At 55.9% G+C, this 14397-nt stretch overlaps 1 protein-coding gene across 1 annotated transcript in view; it reads left to right on the top strand.

Annotated features, from left to right (window-relative positions):
* CACNA1I (calcium voltage-gated channel subunit alpha1 I) overlaps positions 1 to 14397 on the top strand; it is a 98492-nt gene that overhangs the window by 20562 nt on the left and 63533 nt on the right. Inside the window, exons 2-3 of the mRNA XM_069491327.1 lie at positions 828 to 939; positions 2503 to 2636. Of these exons, the coding sequence (XP_069347428.1) occupies positions 828 to 939; positions 2503 to 2636 (246 nt within the window). The remainder of the gene's footprint in view (positions 1 to 827; positions 940 to 2502; positions 2637 to 14397) is intronic.

A 14397-nucleotide genomic window follows, 5' to 3' on the forward strand; every position in this document is an offset into this window, starting at 1 on the left:
CCCTTCGGGCTCTGACCTCCCTGGCTCTATGACGAGGTGGACTGGGAGTGGTGAGACTGGACACGGTCCGCTGTGTTCCAAGGCTGGGCAGGAGTCAGCCAGGGAGAGAGGGAGGAGGGTGTTTGTGGGGTGCTCCTAGTCGGGGTGAGGAGGGCAGCCTGGCATGAGGCACAGGAGGGGAGCCCCACATCCAGCACCCATCTAGTGTCCTGGAGGCCCTGCCCAAGGCTGTGTTAACAGCCAGTCTCTGGGTCCTTGGCTGCAGGGACTCAGCCTGGGCCTGCTTGGTGCAGGGGTGGGCTGGCCTAGGCACAGGCACTCCGGAGTCTACCCAGCAGTGGGCAGGAAGAGGACAGGGCATCCAGCTGTCTCAGCCACCCTGGAGGGCCTCGTGCAGGCTCCAGACCCAGGCTCTGGCAGATGGGAACAGGGCTGGGTTGGGGAGGGGAAGGGTGGCCAGAGAAGGCAGGCAGTGACAGTCACAGGGAAGTGGTCGGGGTGGGGAGGCTGGGTTAGCCCAGACCTGGCCGCTCAGCCAGGCTCCTGGGGCCTCTCCCTGCCTGGGCCTGAGGGGAAGTCTCAGCCTGGGGCAAGGGGAGGGAGGGTCCCACAGGGGACAGCTTGGGGGGGTTGGTCCCTTGGTGGGTTTGGCACGAGAGGCCCTGTCTGTTGTGCTGGCTCCAAGGTCTTTGAGAACTTGGGCACCGGCTCGTTCAGGGATGGCACCCTGAGGGGGAAGACGCGGGAATGGGGTGTGTGCCTGTGTGTGCTGGGCCAGCCCCGTGGCCACGGTCCCCACACTGTTTTGTCCTTGACTTGGCGTGCACGTGGTTCGAGTGTGTCAGCATGCTGGTGATCCTGCTGAACTGCGTGACGCTGGGCATGTACCAGCCCTGCGATGACATGGACTGCCTGTCCGACCGCTGCAAGATCCTGCAGGTGAGCAGGGCACCCCCACCCCAGTGCCCGCCATGCGCCACCCCCGCCTGCCACGCCCTGACCCCGCCACATCCCCCCCACCTGCGGACCCACTTGGCTGTCATCTTCCTCACTCCAGCTGGCCCTGCCCGTTTCCCCTGTGGTCCTCTTTCGCCTCATCCCTCCTCTCCACTGGGGCCTCTGCCTAGTCCAGGTCCGACCTCCTTCCCCCGGGCGCCCTCACCAGCGCCCCCTGGTCTCCCAGCCTGGGCTCCACACCCCCGTGCGTGCCTGTAAAGCACAAGTGACCCCACACGCTCCTGCCTACAACCTGCCCTTCCCCTCAGTGCTCTTGGAACGAGGCCGAGCGCTAGACCCGCCCCCCGGTGCCGTAGACAGCCGGCCTCTGAGCTCACCTCCTGTCCTCGTTTCCGAGGTCCCGGGTGGGGGCCTCACCTTTGGTACCGGACACGGCGCCCGTGCAGGGCGTGTACACGTGTAGTGCCGGGTGTTAGGGTCATACCCATTTTACAGGTGTGGGATCACTTAGTGCCTCTCGCTGGGGGATTCCTCCGGGGGTGGGGGGGATTGCTCTCCGCCTCCTGGGTTTATACGGGACTCAGAGCTCCTAGGCAGCACTGGGCCAGAGTCTCCTGGGGCACGTGTTAAAAATCCAGACCCCTTCTGCATCTGTCTGAGTAGTTAAAAAAAAAAAAGAAATATCCAGACCTCTGGCCCCATCCCCCCATCCCAGATCCACTGAATCAGAATCTCTGGGGTGGGTCTGGGGTCCGAGTGGGCAACGAGCTCTCAGCCAGCCCCGGGGCTCAGGCCTAGCTAGAGCCCAGTAGCCTCATGATGAGTTCACTGAGGACTCACCCCTGTGTCCCCACCGCCCGCCCGGCACCAGTAGGTGCTCAGCACTCCTTTGTGGAATTGGATTGGCTGCAGCCCTGCTGGTCCTAGAAAGAGGCATTCTACTCAGGCCTGCCCTCAGGCACTATCTACTCACCCGAGCCCATGGTTAGGGACACATGTGGGACCTCCCTGGGAGCCGAGGAAGGCGGCACTGAGGCCTGGGCCGGGGCGTGTTGTGAGACAGCTTCCCGACCTGAGTTTCAGCCTTGCACTCTGCCACTTAACTGCTGTGTGACCTGGGCCAGTCGTTTAACTTCTCTGAGTCTTGGTTTCCTCATCTGTAAAATGGGGCTGCCCACGGGGTCCCTGTGAGAATCAGGAGAATGTGAGTCACATGCCTAGCCCAATGTGTGGCAATTGTTAGGGAGGATGTCGGGGAGCTCCCTTCTCCCCCTACCTGGGGATCCTGTCATTACCTCTGGGCTTAGGGAACAAGTAGAATAGGCTGTGTGACCTTGGGCAAAGTTATTCCCCTCTCTGGGCCACGGTCCTCTCATCTGTGATGTGTCTGCTTTGGACCAGGGTCTCTGAGGTTCTCTTCCTGCCCGGGAGGAGTTTTCAGGTTCTTGGGCCCCTTGAGTCCCTACCTCACCCTGTGGCTCTGACCCCTGGGTCCTGCTCTGCAACCTCACCCTGTCCCTTGCTTCTTCCCTCCTGCCTCTGCAGGTGTTTGATGACTTCATCTTCATCTTCTTTGCCATGGAGATGGTGCTCAAGATGGTGGCCCTGGGCATTTTTGGCAAGAAATGCTACCTTGGGGACACATGGAACCGCCTGGATTTCTTCATTGTCATGGCAGGGTAGGTGGTGCCCATCAGACAAGGCCATGATTTGGGTGCTCCACGGGGCGTCTTGACGATGACGATGAAGCTGTGTGGTGAGGTGGGGCCCTCCCGGACCCCTGGGCTGGGAGGAGTGTCCCTTTGCTGTGTGGCGGGACAGACAGACATTCCTTCCCCCATTCTTTGGTAAGTCACGTGTCCTCCCGCACTGCCAGCTGACACTGGGTCTATGGTATGCTAATTAACTGTGTGACCTCGAGAAACCCCCTTAACCTCTCTAAGCCTCTGTTCCTCATCTGTAAAATGGGAATAACAGTAGTAGCTACATCAAAGTGAGCACCCAATAAATGTTAGCTATTATTATTATTATTATTATTATCATCCTAGATCTGCAGTCCCCAACCTCCCGGGCAACAGCCTGGTGCCGGCCCGTGGCCTGTTAGGACCCGAGCAGCGGCTCACTGCCTGAGTTCCACCTTCCACCTCCCCACCCCCAAGTCCGTGGTAAAATTGTCTTCCATGAAACCGGTCCCTGGTGTCAAAAAGCTTGGGGACCGCTGTCCTAGATTGCTCGTGAAGTCAGAGGTCAAGCACAGACTCAAGCATGTCTCGCTCCAAACTGGTTCTTTCTACTGAGACACAAGCTACAGTCAGAGAGAGGTCAGGTTACGACTTGGTCCATTTGGAGCAGCTTGGACCCTGCCCTGTGTCTTGTTCCTGCTTTCCTGGGTCAGACCCATTCACGCATTCCTCCACCAGCCCGGGCTGGACGAGCTCCCGCAAAGCGTCAGCGCTGTCCTAGGCGGGGGAGGCTGGGGGCGGGCCCACCAGACACACGCCCGGCCCGCACTGCAGTCTGACGCAGCACCCACGGCTCTGTTGGAGGCTGTGTCCTCACACACGGGACAGAGGCTCTGGGCAGGCGGTGCGGTTTGCTGGGAACATTTACCACAGGGGCCCGACTGAGCCAGGTGGCGCCTCGGGCCTGAGGGCTTTCCTGAGGAGGTGCCACACAAGAGCTGAAGGACAGGGAGGCAGGAAGCTGCCCAGGGCTGGGTCAGCAGGGCAGAGGGGAGGGGAGGGACAAGGCTGGGGGCTACGAGTGTGTGCACGTGTGTGCAAGTGTGTGTCTGTGTGTGCATGTGTGTGAGCGCGAGTGTGTACAAGTGTGTGTCACGAGTGTGTGCACGCGAGTGTGTGCGCGAGCGTACCTGTGTGAGCGTACCTGTGTGAGCAATGCCGCTGAGGAGGCCTGGCCTTCTCGAGAAAGCTGCGATGACGAGGGTGCAGGGTAGACGCTCGGCATGTGGAGCATCCCACCAAGGAAGCGCTAGACCCCAGGATAGTTCTGTAACCCCCTTGTGGACAGTTAATCAGCCCTCACCAGAAGCTGCGCTGGTTTCTCGGGCCCCAGACACCTCTTTGTCAAGTTCTCCATTCTCCTTCTCATTCTAGTTTGGCGGGAGAACTTCTGTAAGCAGTTTTTTAAAGAAAACGTGTTTGGATGGTGTCATTTTCCAGTCTTGCCTGTCCAAACACATGCTCCCTGGGTCACGTGTGAGAGACAGTTTATTTGTCTGTGGCTGCGGAGTCAATTTCTCCGGCTCGGAGCCCCCCGTACTTTGTGCCGCTCAAACCCATTGCCCGCGAGTCCCGCACAGAGAACTCTTCTTTCTTGGAAGATAAGCAGCTTTTTCCTGGCTAGAAGTTTGTGGCCTTCTCTGTTTACCTTCATAATTCAGACCTTTCTCCAGGGCAGACCTGGGGGGGCCCCCGACAGAATTCAAGACTCAGACGTTCCTTCCGCTCGGAAAATCCTTTTATTCTGTCTTTGCTTGTGCCCATTCTTCTCTGCTCTCTCCTGGAATTCTCATCAAATATCCGCTTCTCTCCGTGGTCTTTCCTCCACATCTTTCCTCTCACAGATTTCCTCTGTTCCAGGACAGAATCCCTTGGCGTGGTCTTCCGAATCACGAGTGGGCTTTTCGTGGGAAAGCGATGCCCTCACCCCTGCTTACCGCCCCACGGAATCATCCACTTCCTCCGTGTCTTTTTAACTCCCAAGAATGCTCCTTGTTCTGGGCTTTCTTATTTTCCAGAGCACATTGTGCCTGGTCTTGTTTTATGGATGCAGTATTCGCCTCAAACTCCTTGTGGGTAACAGTGAGGCTTCTTCAAAGTCCTCCTCTGATCCTGGAGGTGACCTTATGTCGGAGTATAATTCCTAAAAGATAAAACAAATGACCCTCGTACAGATCTTAAGTTGAGCACGTATCGCAGATTTATTCAAGTCCTTAAGGAGGAGGGACCCAGCGGGATGGTAATCAGCAGAGTCAGGAAAACAGGCACTGGGGGAAGAATGTGGGATGTGACCGCTGAGGCTGGAACCAAAGCTGGTTAATGACCTACAGGGCGATACAACCATAACCTTTGCGGTTATCTTTTCTACTGGGCAGAAGTCTTGTACATCTCTGCCAGATAAAAATCTACAAGTTAACATGTAATTTCACAGCATCCAGACCTTTATTTAACAAAAAATAGTGAATCAAACAAAGGTGGACTCCCCTAGATAATTAAATAATCTTTAGACGGGTCTGTTAAATTATGCTCCAAAATGCCGTTGTGAGAAATACTGCCCTCCCTGTGCTGAATTTCCAAGTTCTAGGGTAACGTTTCCTAACTCCTGTTTCAGGGAAGTCCTTTGTCCTGCTGGCTCCGCTCCCGGCCTCCCTCGAGTGGCCCCACCCTGCCCTTTTGACTTGAAGCATCTCCAGTATTGCTCAGCGATTCCCTCTTGTCTGCTCATATTTATAAATAAAGATGATGAGGATCTAAGCTAGCAGAGTGGGGAGCTGGCCTGGCTCCAGCATCGTGGCAAGGTCTTGGTTTGCCGTCTTTGCTTGGTCCTTGGGATAGGGGCGCGATGGGGCGGGGTATGCGGGCCAGCATCCTCCGGAGTTCAGGAAGGGCTGGGCCTGGGGCCGACATGCAACATGTACAGTCACACAGGGCCCCATGCTTGGGCTCATGCTCTGCTGTCACTGTTTTGAACTTCTTAGTTATTTACAAACAAGGGGCCCTGCAATTCCCTTCTGCGCTGGGCCCCACAATGACGTAGCTGGTCCTAGCTGGGGTCAGGTTCAATGCTGTCATGAATGCTCATGTGCCTGGTCCTGTGCTGGATGTGGGGACTCGGTGAACCAGACCTGCCCCTGTCCTCAAGGTCATCTCCATCCCTTGTGCCTAGGGACAGCGTGGGTGGACAGGGCAGGATGGAAAGTCACAGCCCTGGGCTCCAGAGCTCAGCCCTCCAGTCCCACCCCCACCCGAGACCCGTCCCCGTAGCCACCCAGGCTTGGTGCTATAAATGTTCTGTTTGCAGAGTAACAGGCCTGACATCCCAGGGATGCTTCCTCCCTTCCTGCCACTCCCCTTCCCCAAATTACTGGCTCTTTCTTCAAGCTATGGAGAGAGACATAGAACCTCTGAGTTGGAAGGTTCCTTCGAGGTCACAGCCTTCACCCCCACAGCCAGTGTAACTATCACGGCAGGCTCACTTCAGACCAAAGGCCAGCCCTGCTTGCATGCCGCCACGGCAGGAACTCAGCACCTCATGGGGCAGCCAGTGTCAACCTGGGACGGCCTAATGTGCTGGAAAGCTCCTTCCTTCACTGAGCTGAAATTTGTCTTCCTGTGGCTTCCACCTGAAGGTACCAGTCATTCATTTATTCACTCATAAAATCAACATTTATTGAGCATCTACTACATGCCAGGCCTTGTGCTGGGCAGTGGGGACATGAAGATGAACAAAGCAGATGCTCTTCGCGATTTCTTGAACTCATGGTTTGGAAAACAGATATAAACCAGATCCTCACAGCTAAATTCCCAGTTGGGATCCAGGCTGTTGCAAAGAAGTGTACAGGCCCATGAGTCATGGACTAGGGACCTGATTCTGACTGGGGAGTCAGCGTTTGCTGCCCTGAGGGAGAGACCTGGGGGGTAAGAGCTGGCCAGGCAGAGGTGGGGGAAAGGGGATCTCAGGTGAGGGCCAGCATGCAGGAGGCCTGGGGGGGGCGGTGTTTGGGAAAGGGGGAGGGGAGCAGACAGGAATGTTGGAGCCCAGGGGTAGGTGTTGAGGCCAGGGAGGGGGCAGGGGCTTGACCACAGGGGGAGGGCCTGGAGGCTGTGGGGAGGGTGGCTCCTGTCCTCCCTGAGTCTCCCCTTCTGGATGAAATGTCCCCAGCCTTCCCACCATTTGTCAAAGGACAGCATGTCTAGAGGCCTCACCTACTGGACTTGCTTTGGGCTGTCTCCGTCCCTGGCTGGGGAGCAGGACCCCAACCTCTGAAGATGGCCTATGGGGTAGTGAGATTAGGCTACCTTTGCCCAGTGAAGAGTAGGATCCTGGTGACCTGTTGAGTGGCCTCGCTCCCTGCCACCCCCAGGCCATATGCACCCCTCAAACCAGGTCTCTCCCACGCTGGAACTAAAAGTAGTGTGATTTTTTTTTAACCCAAATACCAAACTTTGCATTTCTTGCTATTAATTTCATCTTACAGTGGCCTCTGGGAGTCCACTCCTTACATTTACTTCCTGTGCTTGTCCCGTCCAGGCCAGCGAGCCGCTGGCACCTCACTAGAGACTCTTCCAGTGTGTGACAAAGCCCGGGAGTCATTTCTACCTGCGCATAGTTGAACCCACCTCTGTCTTATCACTTAAGCTACACTTTTCTGCCTGAGTCCAGTGAGGGGTCATGACATACTCAATTACATTCCTGTTGAACTTGAGATGCTCTTTATCTATATCTCTCCCCTGATGCATCATGGTGGTAATTCTACCTCCTCCTCCAACCAGCCACCTGTGGGGAGGAGCCTGGGTTCCTCTGCTAAAATCTTCCCCAAGAATTCTAGTGCCCACCCTCTCCGTGAACCAGGGCTGGAGGGTGGGGCTGCAGGGATCTCTCCGGAACGAGGCTTGCCGAGGGCATGGTGGCATGGTGCAGGGAACAGGAGCTGCCTTAAACCCAAAAGCCCTTGAAAGCTTCCGACCGTGACGGCACGGAGGGGTCTTGTGTGGAGAGTGGAACAGCTGTGGGGTGGGTGGGTGCAAATCAGGAGTGGGCAACGTCCCTATTCCCCAAACATGTGCTTGGCTTTTCACCCCTTCCCCAAACTGCTGGCTCTCAATGCTCCTCAAACTTCAGGGAGCAACAGGTTCACTGGGGCATGTGTTAAAATGCAGATTCCCGGGCCTCAGCCCAGGGATCTGCACCCAGCAGGTGCAGCAGGGCCTAGGCTCTGCCTTTAAGATGGCCCTGATGCAGGTGGTCTGCGGCCGCTCGTGGAGACCCTGTAGTCCATTCGGCTGTCTCAGCGGGAGCCTTGAAGGGTGAAATCAGGATTCTCGGTTTTGGAAACTGCAGGAAGGGGCAGGGCACGGGGAGGGGTCCATCTCTCCACCTGCGTTAGGGTCTGAGTAACTCATGACACAGAGAAGTACGTTGTGAACAGAACAGTGGGGGCTCCATATAAGAATTTCTATGATCATGAATCATACTAATAAAAATAGGAGTAACATCAATCAGTAACTCAGCACCTTGGCCAGAGCCTGGGAAGGAGGGGCTGGGCCAGGATTTATCGTCCCTGGACACTTCTCCGGAGTGCGAGCAGGGAAGAGCTTCCCCGCCCTGACTCTCACAGGCTCTTGGGAAGCAAGAAGTCCATAAGACTGTTCCTCAGCGCTGGAGTACGGCTTTCTGAAAAGATCAGGCAGACACGTGCCCGCTGTGGCTGCTGGCTGAGAGCTCCTTTTGTCCAGAGTGCCCCACCAGTGGGACTTTAGAAAGCAAAGGGAATTGACTCCTCTTAGGCCTCATCCAGGGTGTGATAAAAATAGGAATGTCGCGTGCTTGCTGAGTGCTCATGTGGCCTGCTGCCATGCACCACCTTGTGCACTCCTCAGACGAGCTCTGTGAGGGCTGTGGTCAGTTCCACTTCACAGGTGAGGCACCAGGACAGGGAGTGACTTACCGAAGGGCACAGCTGGTAGGGGGCAGAGCTAGGAGTTGAACCCAGGGAGCTTGGCTCCACCGGCTGGGATCGGGTCCTTGTTCTGTGTGACTTGCTTGGTGTGTTTGTCAGGGATGCATTTGGCTGCAAGTAACAGAAGACCCAACCAACAGTGGCTCGAGCAAATCCTCAGTGTTTTTTGTGATATAACACAAAGTTCTGGATACTGGCGAAAGCTCTGCAGTGTGGGGGCTGACATCCTTGTGATTTTCCAGGCCTTTCTTTTATGGTCACAAGGCGGCTGCTGAAGCTGTGGGTGTTGTGTCTGAATTGAAGGCAGGAAGGAAGGGTGAAGAGAGACAGGGCATGTCCACTTGGACCAGGAAAACAAAATTTTTCCCCAAGACTCTCCTTTTCTTAACACACTTGGCTAGACTGGGTCTCATGGCCATGCTTAGCTGCAGCAAGGCTAGGAAAGTAGAAAACATCATTGATCTTGGCTCAGTCAACCAAGCATTGTTCCCCGGGGTCAGGCAATATCAGAAGAGGAGAGAATGCATGGGGGGGCCACTCCGAGTCCGCCGCATTCCTCTCCTTGGGCCTCAGTTTCTTTGTCTGCCCTCTGCCAAAGCTGTGGCTCTCCCACGGCTCCAAGCCCTGGTCACAGCCTCCGGAGCTCTGCCTGGGCTGGCCACCAGGGCCTGTGCTGTGTCGAGAGCAAGCTCCACAGAGGCCAGTGCCTGCCAGCAGACCCTGCCGTGGTCACAGGGGTCAGAAGGTCATCACTGGGGCTGTTTCCAGAAGCCTTTGGAGCTGGCCTCCCTCCTGTATGGCTCTAAGTGCACTATTGGTGGGTCAGGGAAGCATTCCAAGTGTCTGGAGGCCAAGGGCACCCTTCTGGACCTGTCATTGACTTTACACCCTGATCTGTCCTAGGCTTTATGGGTCTGTTTGCCCTGTGGACCTGGAGCTGTGAGGGCAGGGCTAAGGCCAGTCGTCATCTGGGTGTCCCCAGTGGGGAAGGCTCCATGACATGTTTATTTGCTGTCGGTTGCACCCAGGCACCAAAGGGTTGGGGAGAGGGTATCTGGAGCTGTTTCCTAGAAGCTGAGCTGCTGCTGGGTGGGCGTGGAACAGGGAAGGTTCCAGTGGGAACCTTAGCATGCGTGTTTTTCTCATTTGCATATGGGGCAGGGTGGGAGAGAGGGTGACGGTCACTGAACAGGCCCGTTTTCCGGGAAGCAGGATGGTAGCCGCCATGGGGGGAGGTCACCAGAGGGCCTCGGAGGAGCCAGACACAGTCAGTCATGAATCAGGCGGGACTCTCTCAGTTAAGTGAGACAGGGACGCCTAACCTGGTTTAAGTGAATCTACCGTCTCTTACCGAACAGCCCAGCTGCCTCCAGCTTCAGGGCCCACTGGCTCCAAGATGTTTCGCCAGACTGTGTGTCCTCCCATCCCACAGCTCTGCTGGTTCTGTGCTGACCCGGGTGGCAGGGTGGCGGTGGGCAGCTCTGGGCTCACAGCTGACCTCCCAGCTCTGAAAGGAGCCTTTCCTGTCCCCGTGGTGCAAACCAGTCTCGGAACTGAGTCTCCTTGGCTTGGATTGGCTGGCATGGTGCCTGTGCTCATCCCTGAACCAATCACTGCAGGCAGCGTGTGCGGAGCTCGGATTGGCCAGGCCTAGGTCAAGGCCCGCCCCCAGCAGGGTGTGAAGTCAGCGCCAGCTCGTGGCCTGAGGGTGGAGAGGGTGGATGGGAGAGTCCCAGGGCTGTTCCTCTCGGAACTAAAGTACTGACTGGGCTGGGCTCTGTCCATGGTGGTGTTGCAGCCTCGCAATCCCAGGAAATCAAGGTTGTCAGCCCCATTTTGCAGATGAGGAAATGGAGGCTCAGAGAGATTAGCAGCCAGTGCAGGTCAGTGGCCTTTGTGGGCCAGATCCGGGGCTGCTCAGGCATGGCTGCTCGCAGAGCCCATGCTCACGTGCGACATGGCAGGGAGGGGGTTGTGCCTTTTCAGAGGCTGAAAAATAGCTGTCGATTTGCCCCTGAGGACTTGGGAAACCTCACTAGCTCTCAGAAAGCAGCAAGGTGAGTCCCCCGAGGGGGCATTTCCCCTAAGCTATGATAGAGTCTAAAGCGTCTCCACCCCACCCAGAGCCCCCTAACCGGTTCCCAGCCGCTGTGCCCACCTGTCATGGTGCCAAGACTATTCTGGAGTAGTGGGGCTAAGTTTCATGGGAGGCAGACAGCATGGGGCACGCTGGGGACATGGACTAAACAAAATTTGTTTTTCATCTGAAGTTCAAGTTTAATGGAGCATCGTCTATTTATCTGGCAGCTCTACCCAGAGATAAAGCCATTGGAGTAAAGTCACCTGAGTGGAGGCTTGGAGAAGGAAGGTCCAGGGTCTCTGGCCAGTGGTCCCCAGAGCTGACTTGGTTCCCACCTGCCTGGGGTCTGTCTTTGCAGCCCTTCTGTGAGGTTTGTGGCCAACCGAAATCCCCCCTGCACTTTGAACTTGGTCTGCATTGGTTTCAGAGCGTCAGTCAAGTGGCCTTAATAACCTCTGTTCTTTGGTCTCATGGGATTTGTGTGAGGTGTTGGTGTGGATGTTGCTGTGGTTTGAAGGTGTCCCCCAAACTTCATGTGTTGGCAGCTTAATCCTCAATGCAGCAGAGTTGAGAGGTGGGAACTTTGAGAGGTGATTATGTCACCAGGGCCCTGCCCTCATGAATGGATTAACGCCGGTATCTCGGGAGTGGGCGCCAGATAAATGGGACTTCAGTCCCTTTCCCCCTCCTTGCCCTTCTGCCTTCTAACATGCGATAACACAACAAGAAGAAGCCTCACCAGATACGGCCTCTTGATCTTGGACTTCTCAGCCTCCAGAACCGTGAACCAAATTGATTTCTTCTTTCTAAAAAAAAAATAATAAATTACCCAGTCTCAGGTATTCTGTTATAGCAGCAGAAAATGGAGTAAGACAGTCCATTTGGGGTGCTATAACAAAATACCATAAACTGGGTAGCTTATAAACAACAGAAATTTATTTCTCACAGTTCTGGAGGCTGGGAAGTGCAAGATCAGGTGCTGGCAGACTCAGTGTCTGGTAGAGGCCCCCTTCCTCATAGCTGGGTCTTCTCTCTGAGTCCTCACATGAAAGAAGGCATGAATGAGCTCCCTTTGGCCCATTTTATAAGAGTGCTAATCTCATTCTTAAATTTTTTTTTTTTTTATCAGAGGCAGGGTCTCTGTCACCCAGGCTGGAGTGCAGCAGTGCAATCAGATCACTGTTACCACAAACTCCTTGACTCAAGTGATCCTCCTGCCTCGGCCTCCCAGAGTGCTGGGGGTACAGGCGTGAGCCACCACACCCAGCCTTTAATTTCAATCATCAGGGCTCTGCCCTTATGACCTAATCACCCACCAAAAGGGCCTCACCCCCTAATACCGTCACCTTGGGGGTTAGGATTTCACCATATGAATTTTGGCGGGACACAAACATTCAGACCATAGCAATAGGTGAAATGACCCATAAATCCTAAGGTGCTGGCCAAAGGTAAGGGTTAATGTTGTTACTCCCTAATTCTCTCTATTATTTCCTCTGCCCCACCCCCACTGAACACCTACTATGTGCTAAGTCCCCGGATGTCGGCAAAGGCTGGTGGTCTAGTTATAAACCAACACAAGCCTGAGTCATCACAGAGCTGCCTCCTGACAGATGATCTGTGATTTCCAGCATCTCAGCTTCCCTTCCATTAGCTACATCTTAAATTACATTTTAAGAAAGCCCCCGTGGGCCCCTTGCAAAGATTGAGGAAACACCCTATTTTTATCAGCCACACACAGAAATCATCTCCTGGGCGGGGTATTTCCTGGAAAGATGTTGAATCTCAGTCATTTCTTGTTGCCTCTTGTCAGCTCCAAGCTTTTTTTCTGATCTTGTCCCTCAAGTTATTTGTTTGACGAGCTCACATTGGGAGTCTGCCTCCAAGTCAAGTGAGCTCTGGACCCGCGGGGGTTCTGAGCCAGCCCCTGCCCCAGGAGCAGGGACACGCACAGAGAGTGCCTCAGAGCCAGAGGCCCCCAGTAGAGGACAAGGGGACACAAGGCCAGAGAGCTCCACTCTGCCTGGGGGCGGGTCTAGAAAGGGAGTGGTGTGACTCGTGGGCGAGTGCGAACTGCAGTAACAGTTGAGGCTGGGATACAATAATAGCTCACGCTTACTTGGCTCCTGCTTGTGCCAGGCCGTGTTCTGGGCACAGAATCTGTATATGAGCATGTTTCAGTTCAGTGGCTCGCCCAGAGTCACATGGTGCACTAGCAGCGAGCCAGGATTGGAAACGAGCACCGTGCTCCGACCTTCAGGTGACAGGGCCTCTGGGGTGCCGGTCCCCGTGCACGTGCTGCAGCGTGTGCTGGGCCTGCAGGCCGCCTGGCCAGCTGAGGGGGTGCTCGTGCGCCAGGGGGGCCTCGGGCCTTGTGGATGCCTGATGAGCCGGGGGCAGGGGGCGGGGCACACAGCTCTGGGGTCCCTTGATGCCTGGCTGCGAGACCTGGCCTCCCTGTGAGCCTCGGCTTCCTCATCTGCAGGTGGTACCATAATCTGCCCGTGGGAAGATTACCTGAGGGAAGGCGTAGAAAGCTCTTGGCCGGTAGTGAGTGCTCAGGAAACCTTTCTAGACCAGCCAGGACTCTGAGTTGCAAGTGACAGAAACCCAGTGCGAACGGGCCCGAGACCCAAAGGGAACGCATGGGCTCATGTAACGGGGAAGAACAGAGGGCAGATCTGGGATTCGGGTTCAGCGGGAGGGAGGTCAGGATCCTACCTCTCTCCAGCTCGCACTGAGAATTTTGCCTTCGTTTGTGTTGGCAAATTTCTCAGGCCACCACGGAGGCAAGGTGGCCCTCAGCACCTCTGGGTTTCCAGGTGGTGGCTCAGCCAGGGACAGCACTTCTTCCCTGCGGTCCCAGCCAACGGGCTGTGGCCACGTGCCATCCTGGACCAGCTGGGCATCTGCCAGTTGACCCGGCCTGGGTCTCTGGGCCTCTCCCTGGAGCCAGGAGTGTTGGAGGGAGGCTGCTCGGTAGGATTGAGGGGGATGTGCCCTGGAGAACGGAGGGCCACCCTCCCTGCCCACTCCCAGCATGTCAAGGCCCCTGCCCCAGCAGGGCCACTCCAGCCCCTCTCTCCGGAAGACAGCCTGGGGCTGAGTTCAGCCACTCTCCTCCTGGGGCAATTTCAGGATGGAACTGCTTGCTTTAAAGCAAAATTACTTACCTAATTAAGCGCCTGGGAGTTGGCAGGAGGTAGTAGGGGGTTCGTGTTGATTTTTTTTTAGACTTTTAGCACTGAAGCTGTGTGATAAAGTAACTGTGTAATTAGGAATTAATTTCTCACTCCCGTAAATGATGTCTGATTTGAGGCCTGAGGGGAGTCAGCCCAGTGGTTACCCACCCACAGGGCGGCCTTCCTCACCTCCTCTTTTTGGAGGGGGCCGAGGGTCCCGGTCGCCACAGCTGTTGTCCAGGGAGGAAAGAGGAGGAGGGGAGGGAGATAGCTTCCTTTGTCCCGGGTGGGCTGCAGCAAAGATTGGGAAGCGTTGTTCATGCCAGACGGAGTCCCTGAGTTGCCTACTGTGTGCAGAGTCCCTGAGTGCCTACTGTGTGCCGGCACCAGGAGGGCACTGGGTGTGTGGGGGAGAGAAGGACACAGCCAGCTTCCCACAGCGCCTGCCCCATGTCCCCTCGCCCCATGCGAGTGTCTCC

Source organism: Eulemur rufifrons, chromosome 16 (genome assembly GCF_041146395.1).
Source record: "Eulemur rufifrons isolate Redbay chromosome 16, OSU_ERuf_1, whole genome shotgun sequence".
NCBI classification, from domain to species: Eukaryota; Metazoa; Chordata; class Mammalia; order Primates; family Lemuridae; genus Eulemur; species Eulemur rufifrons.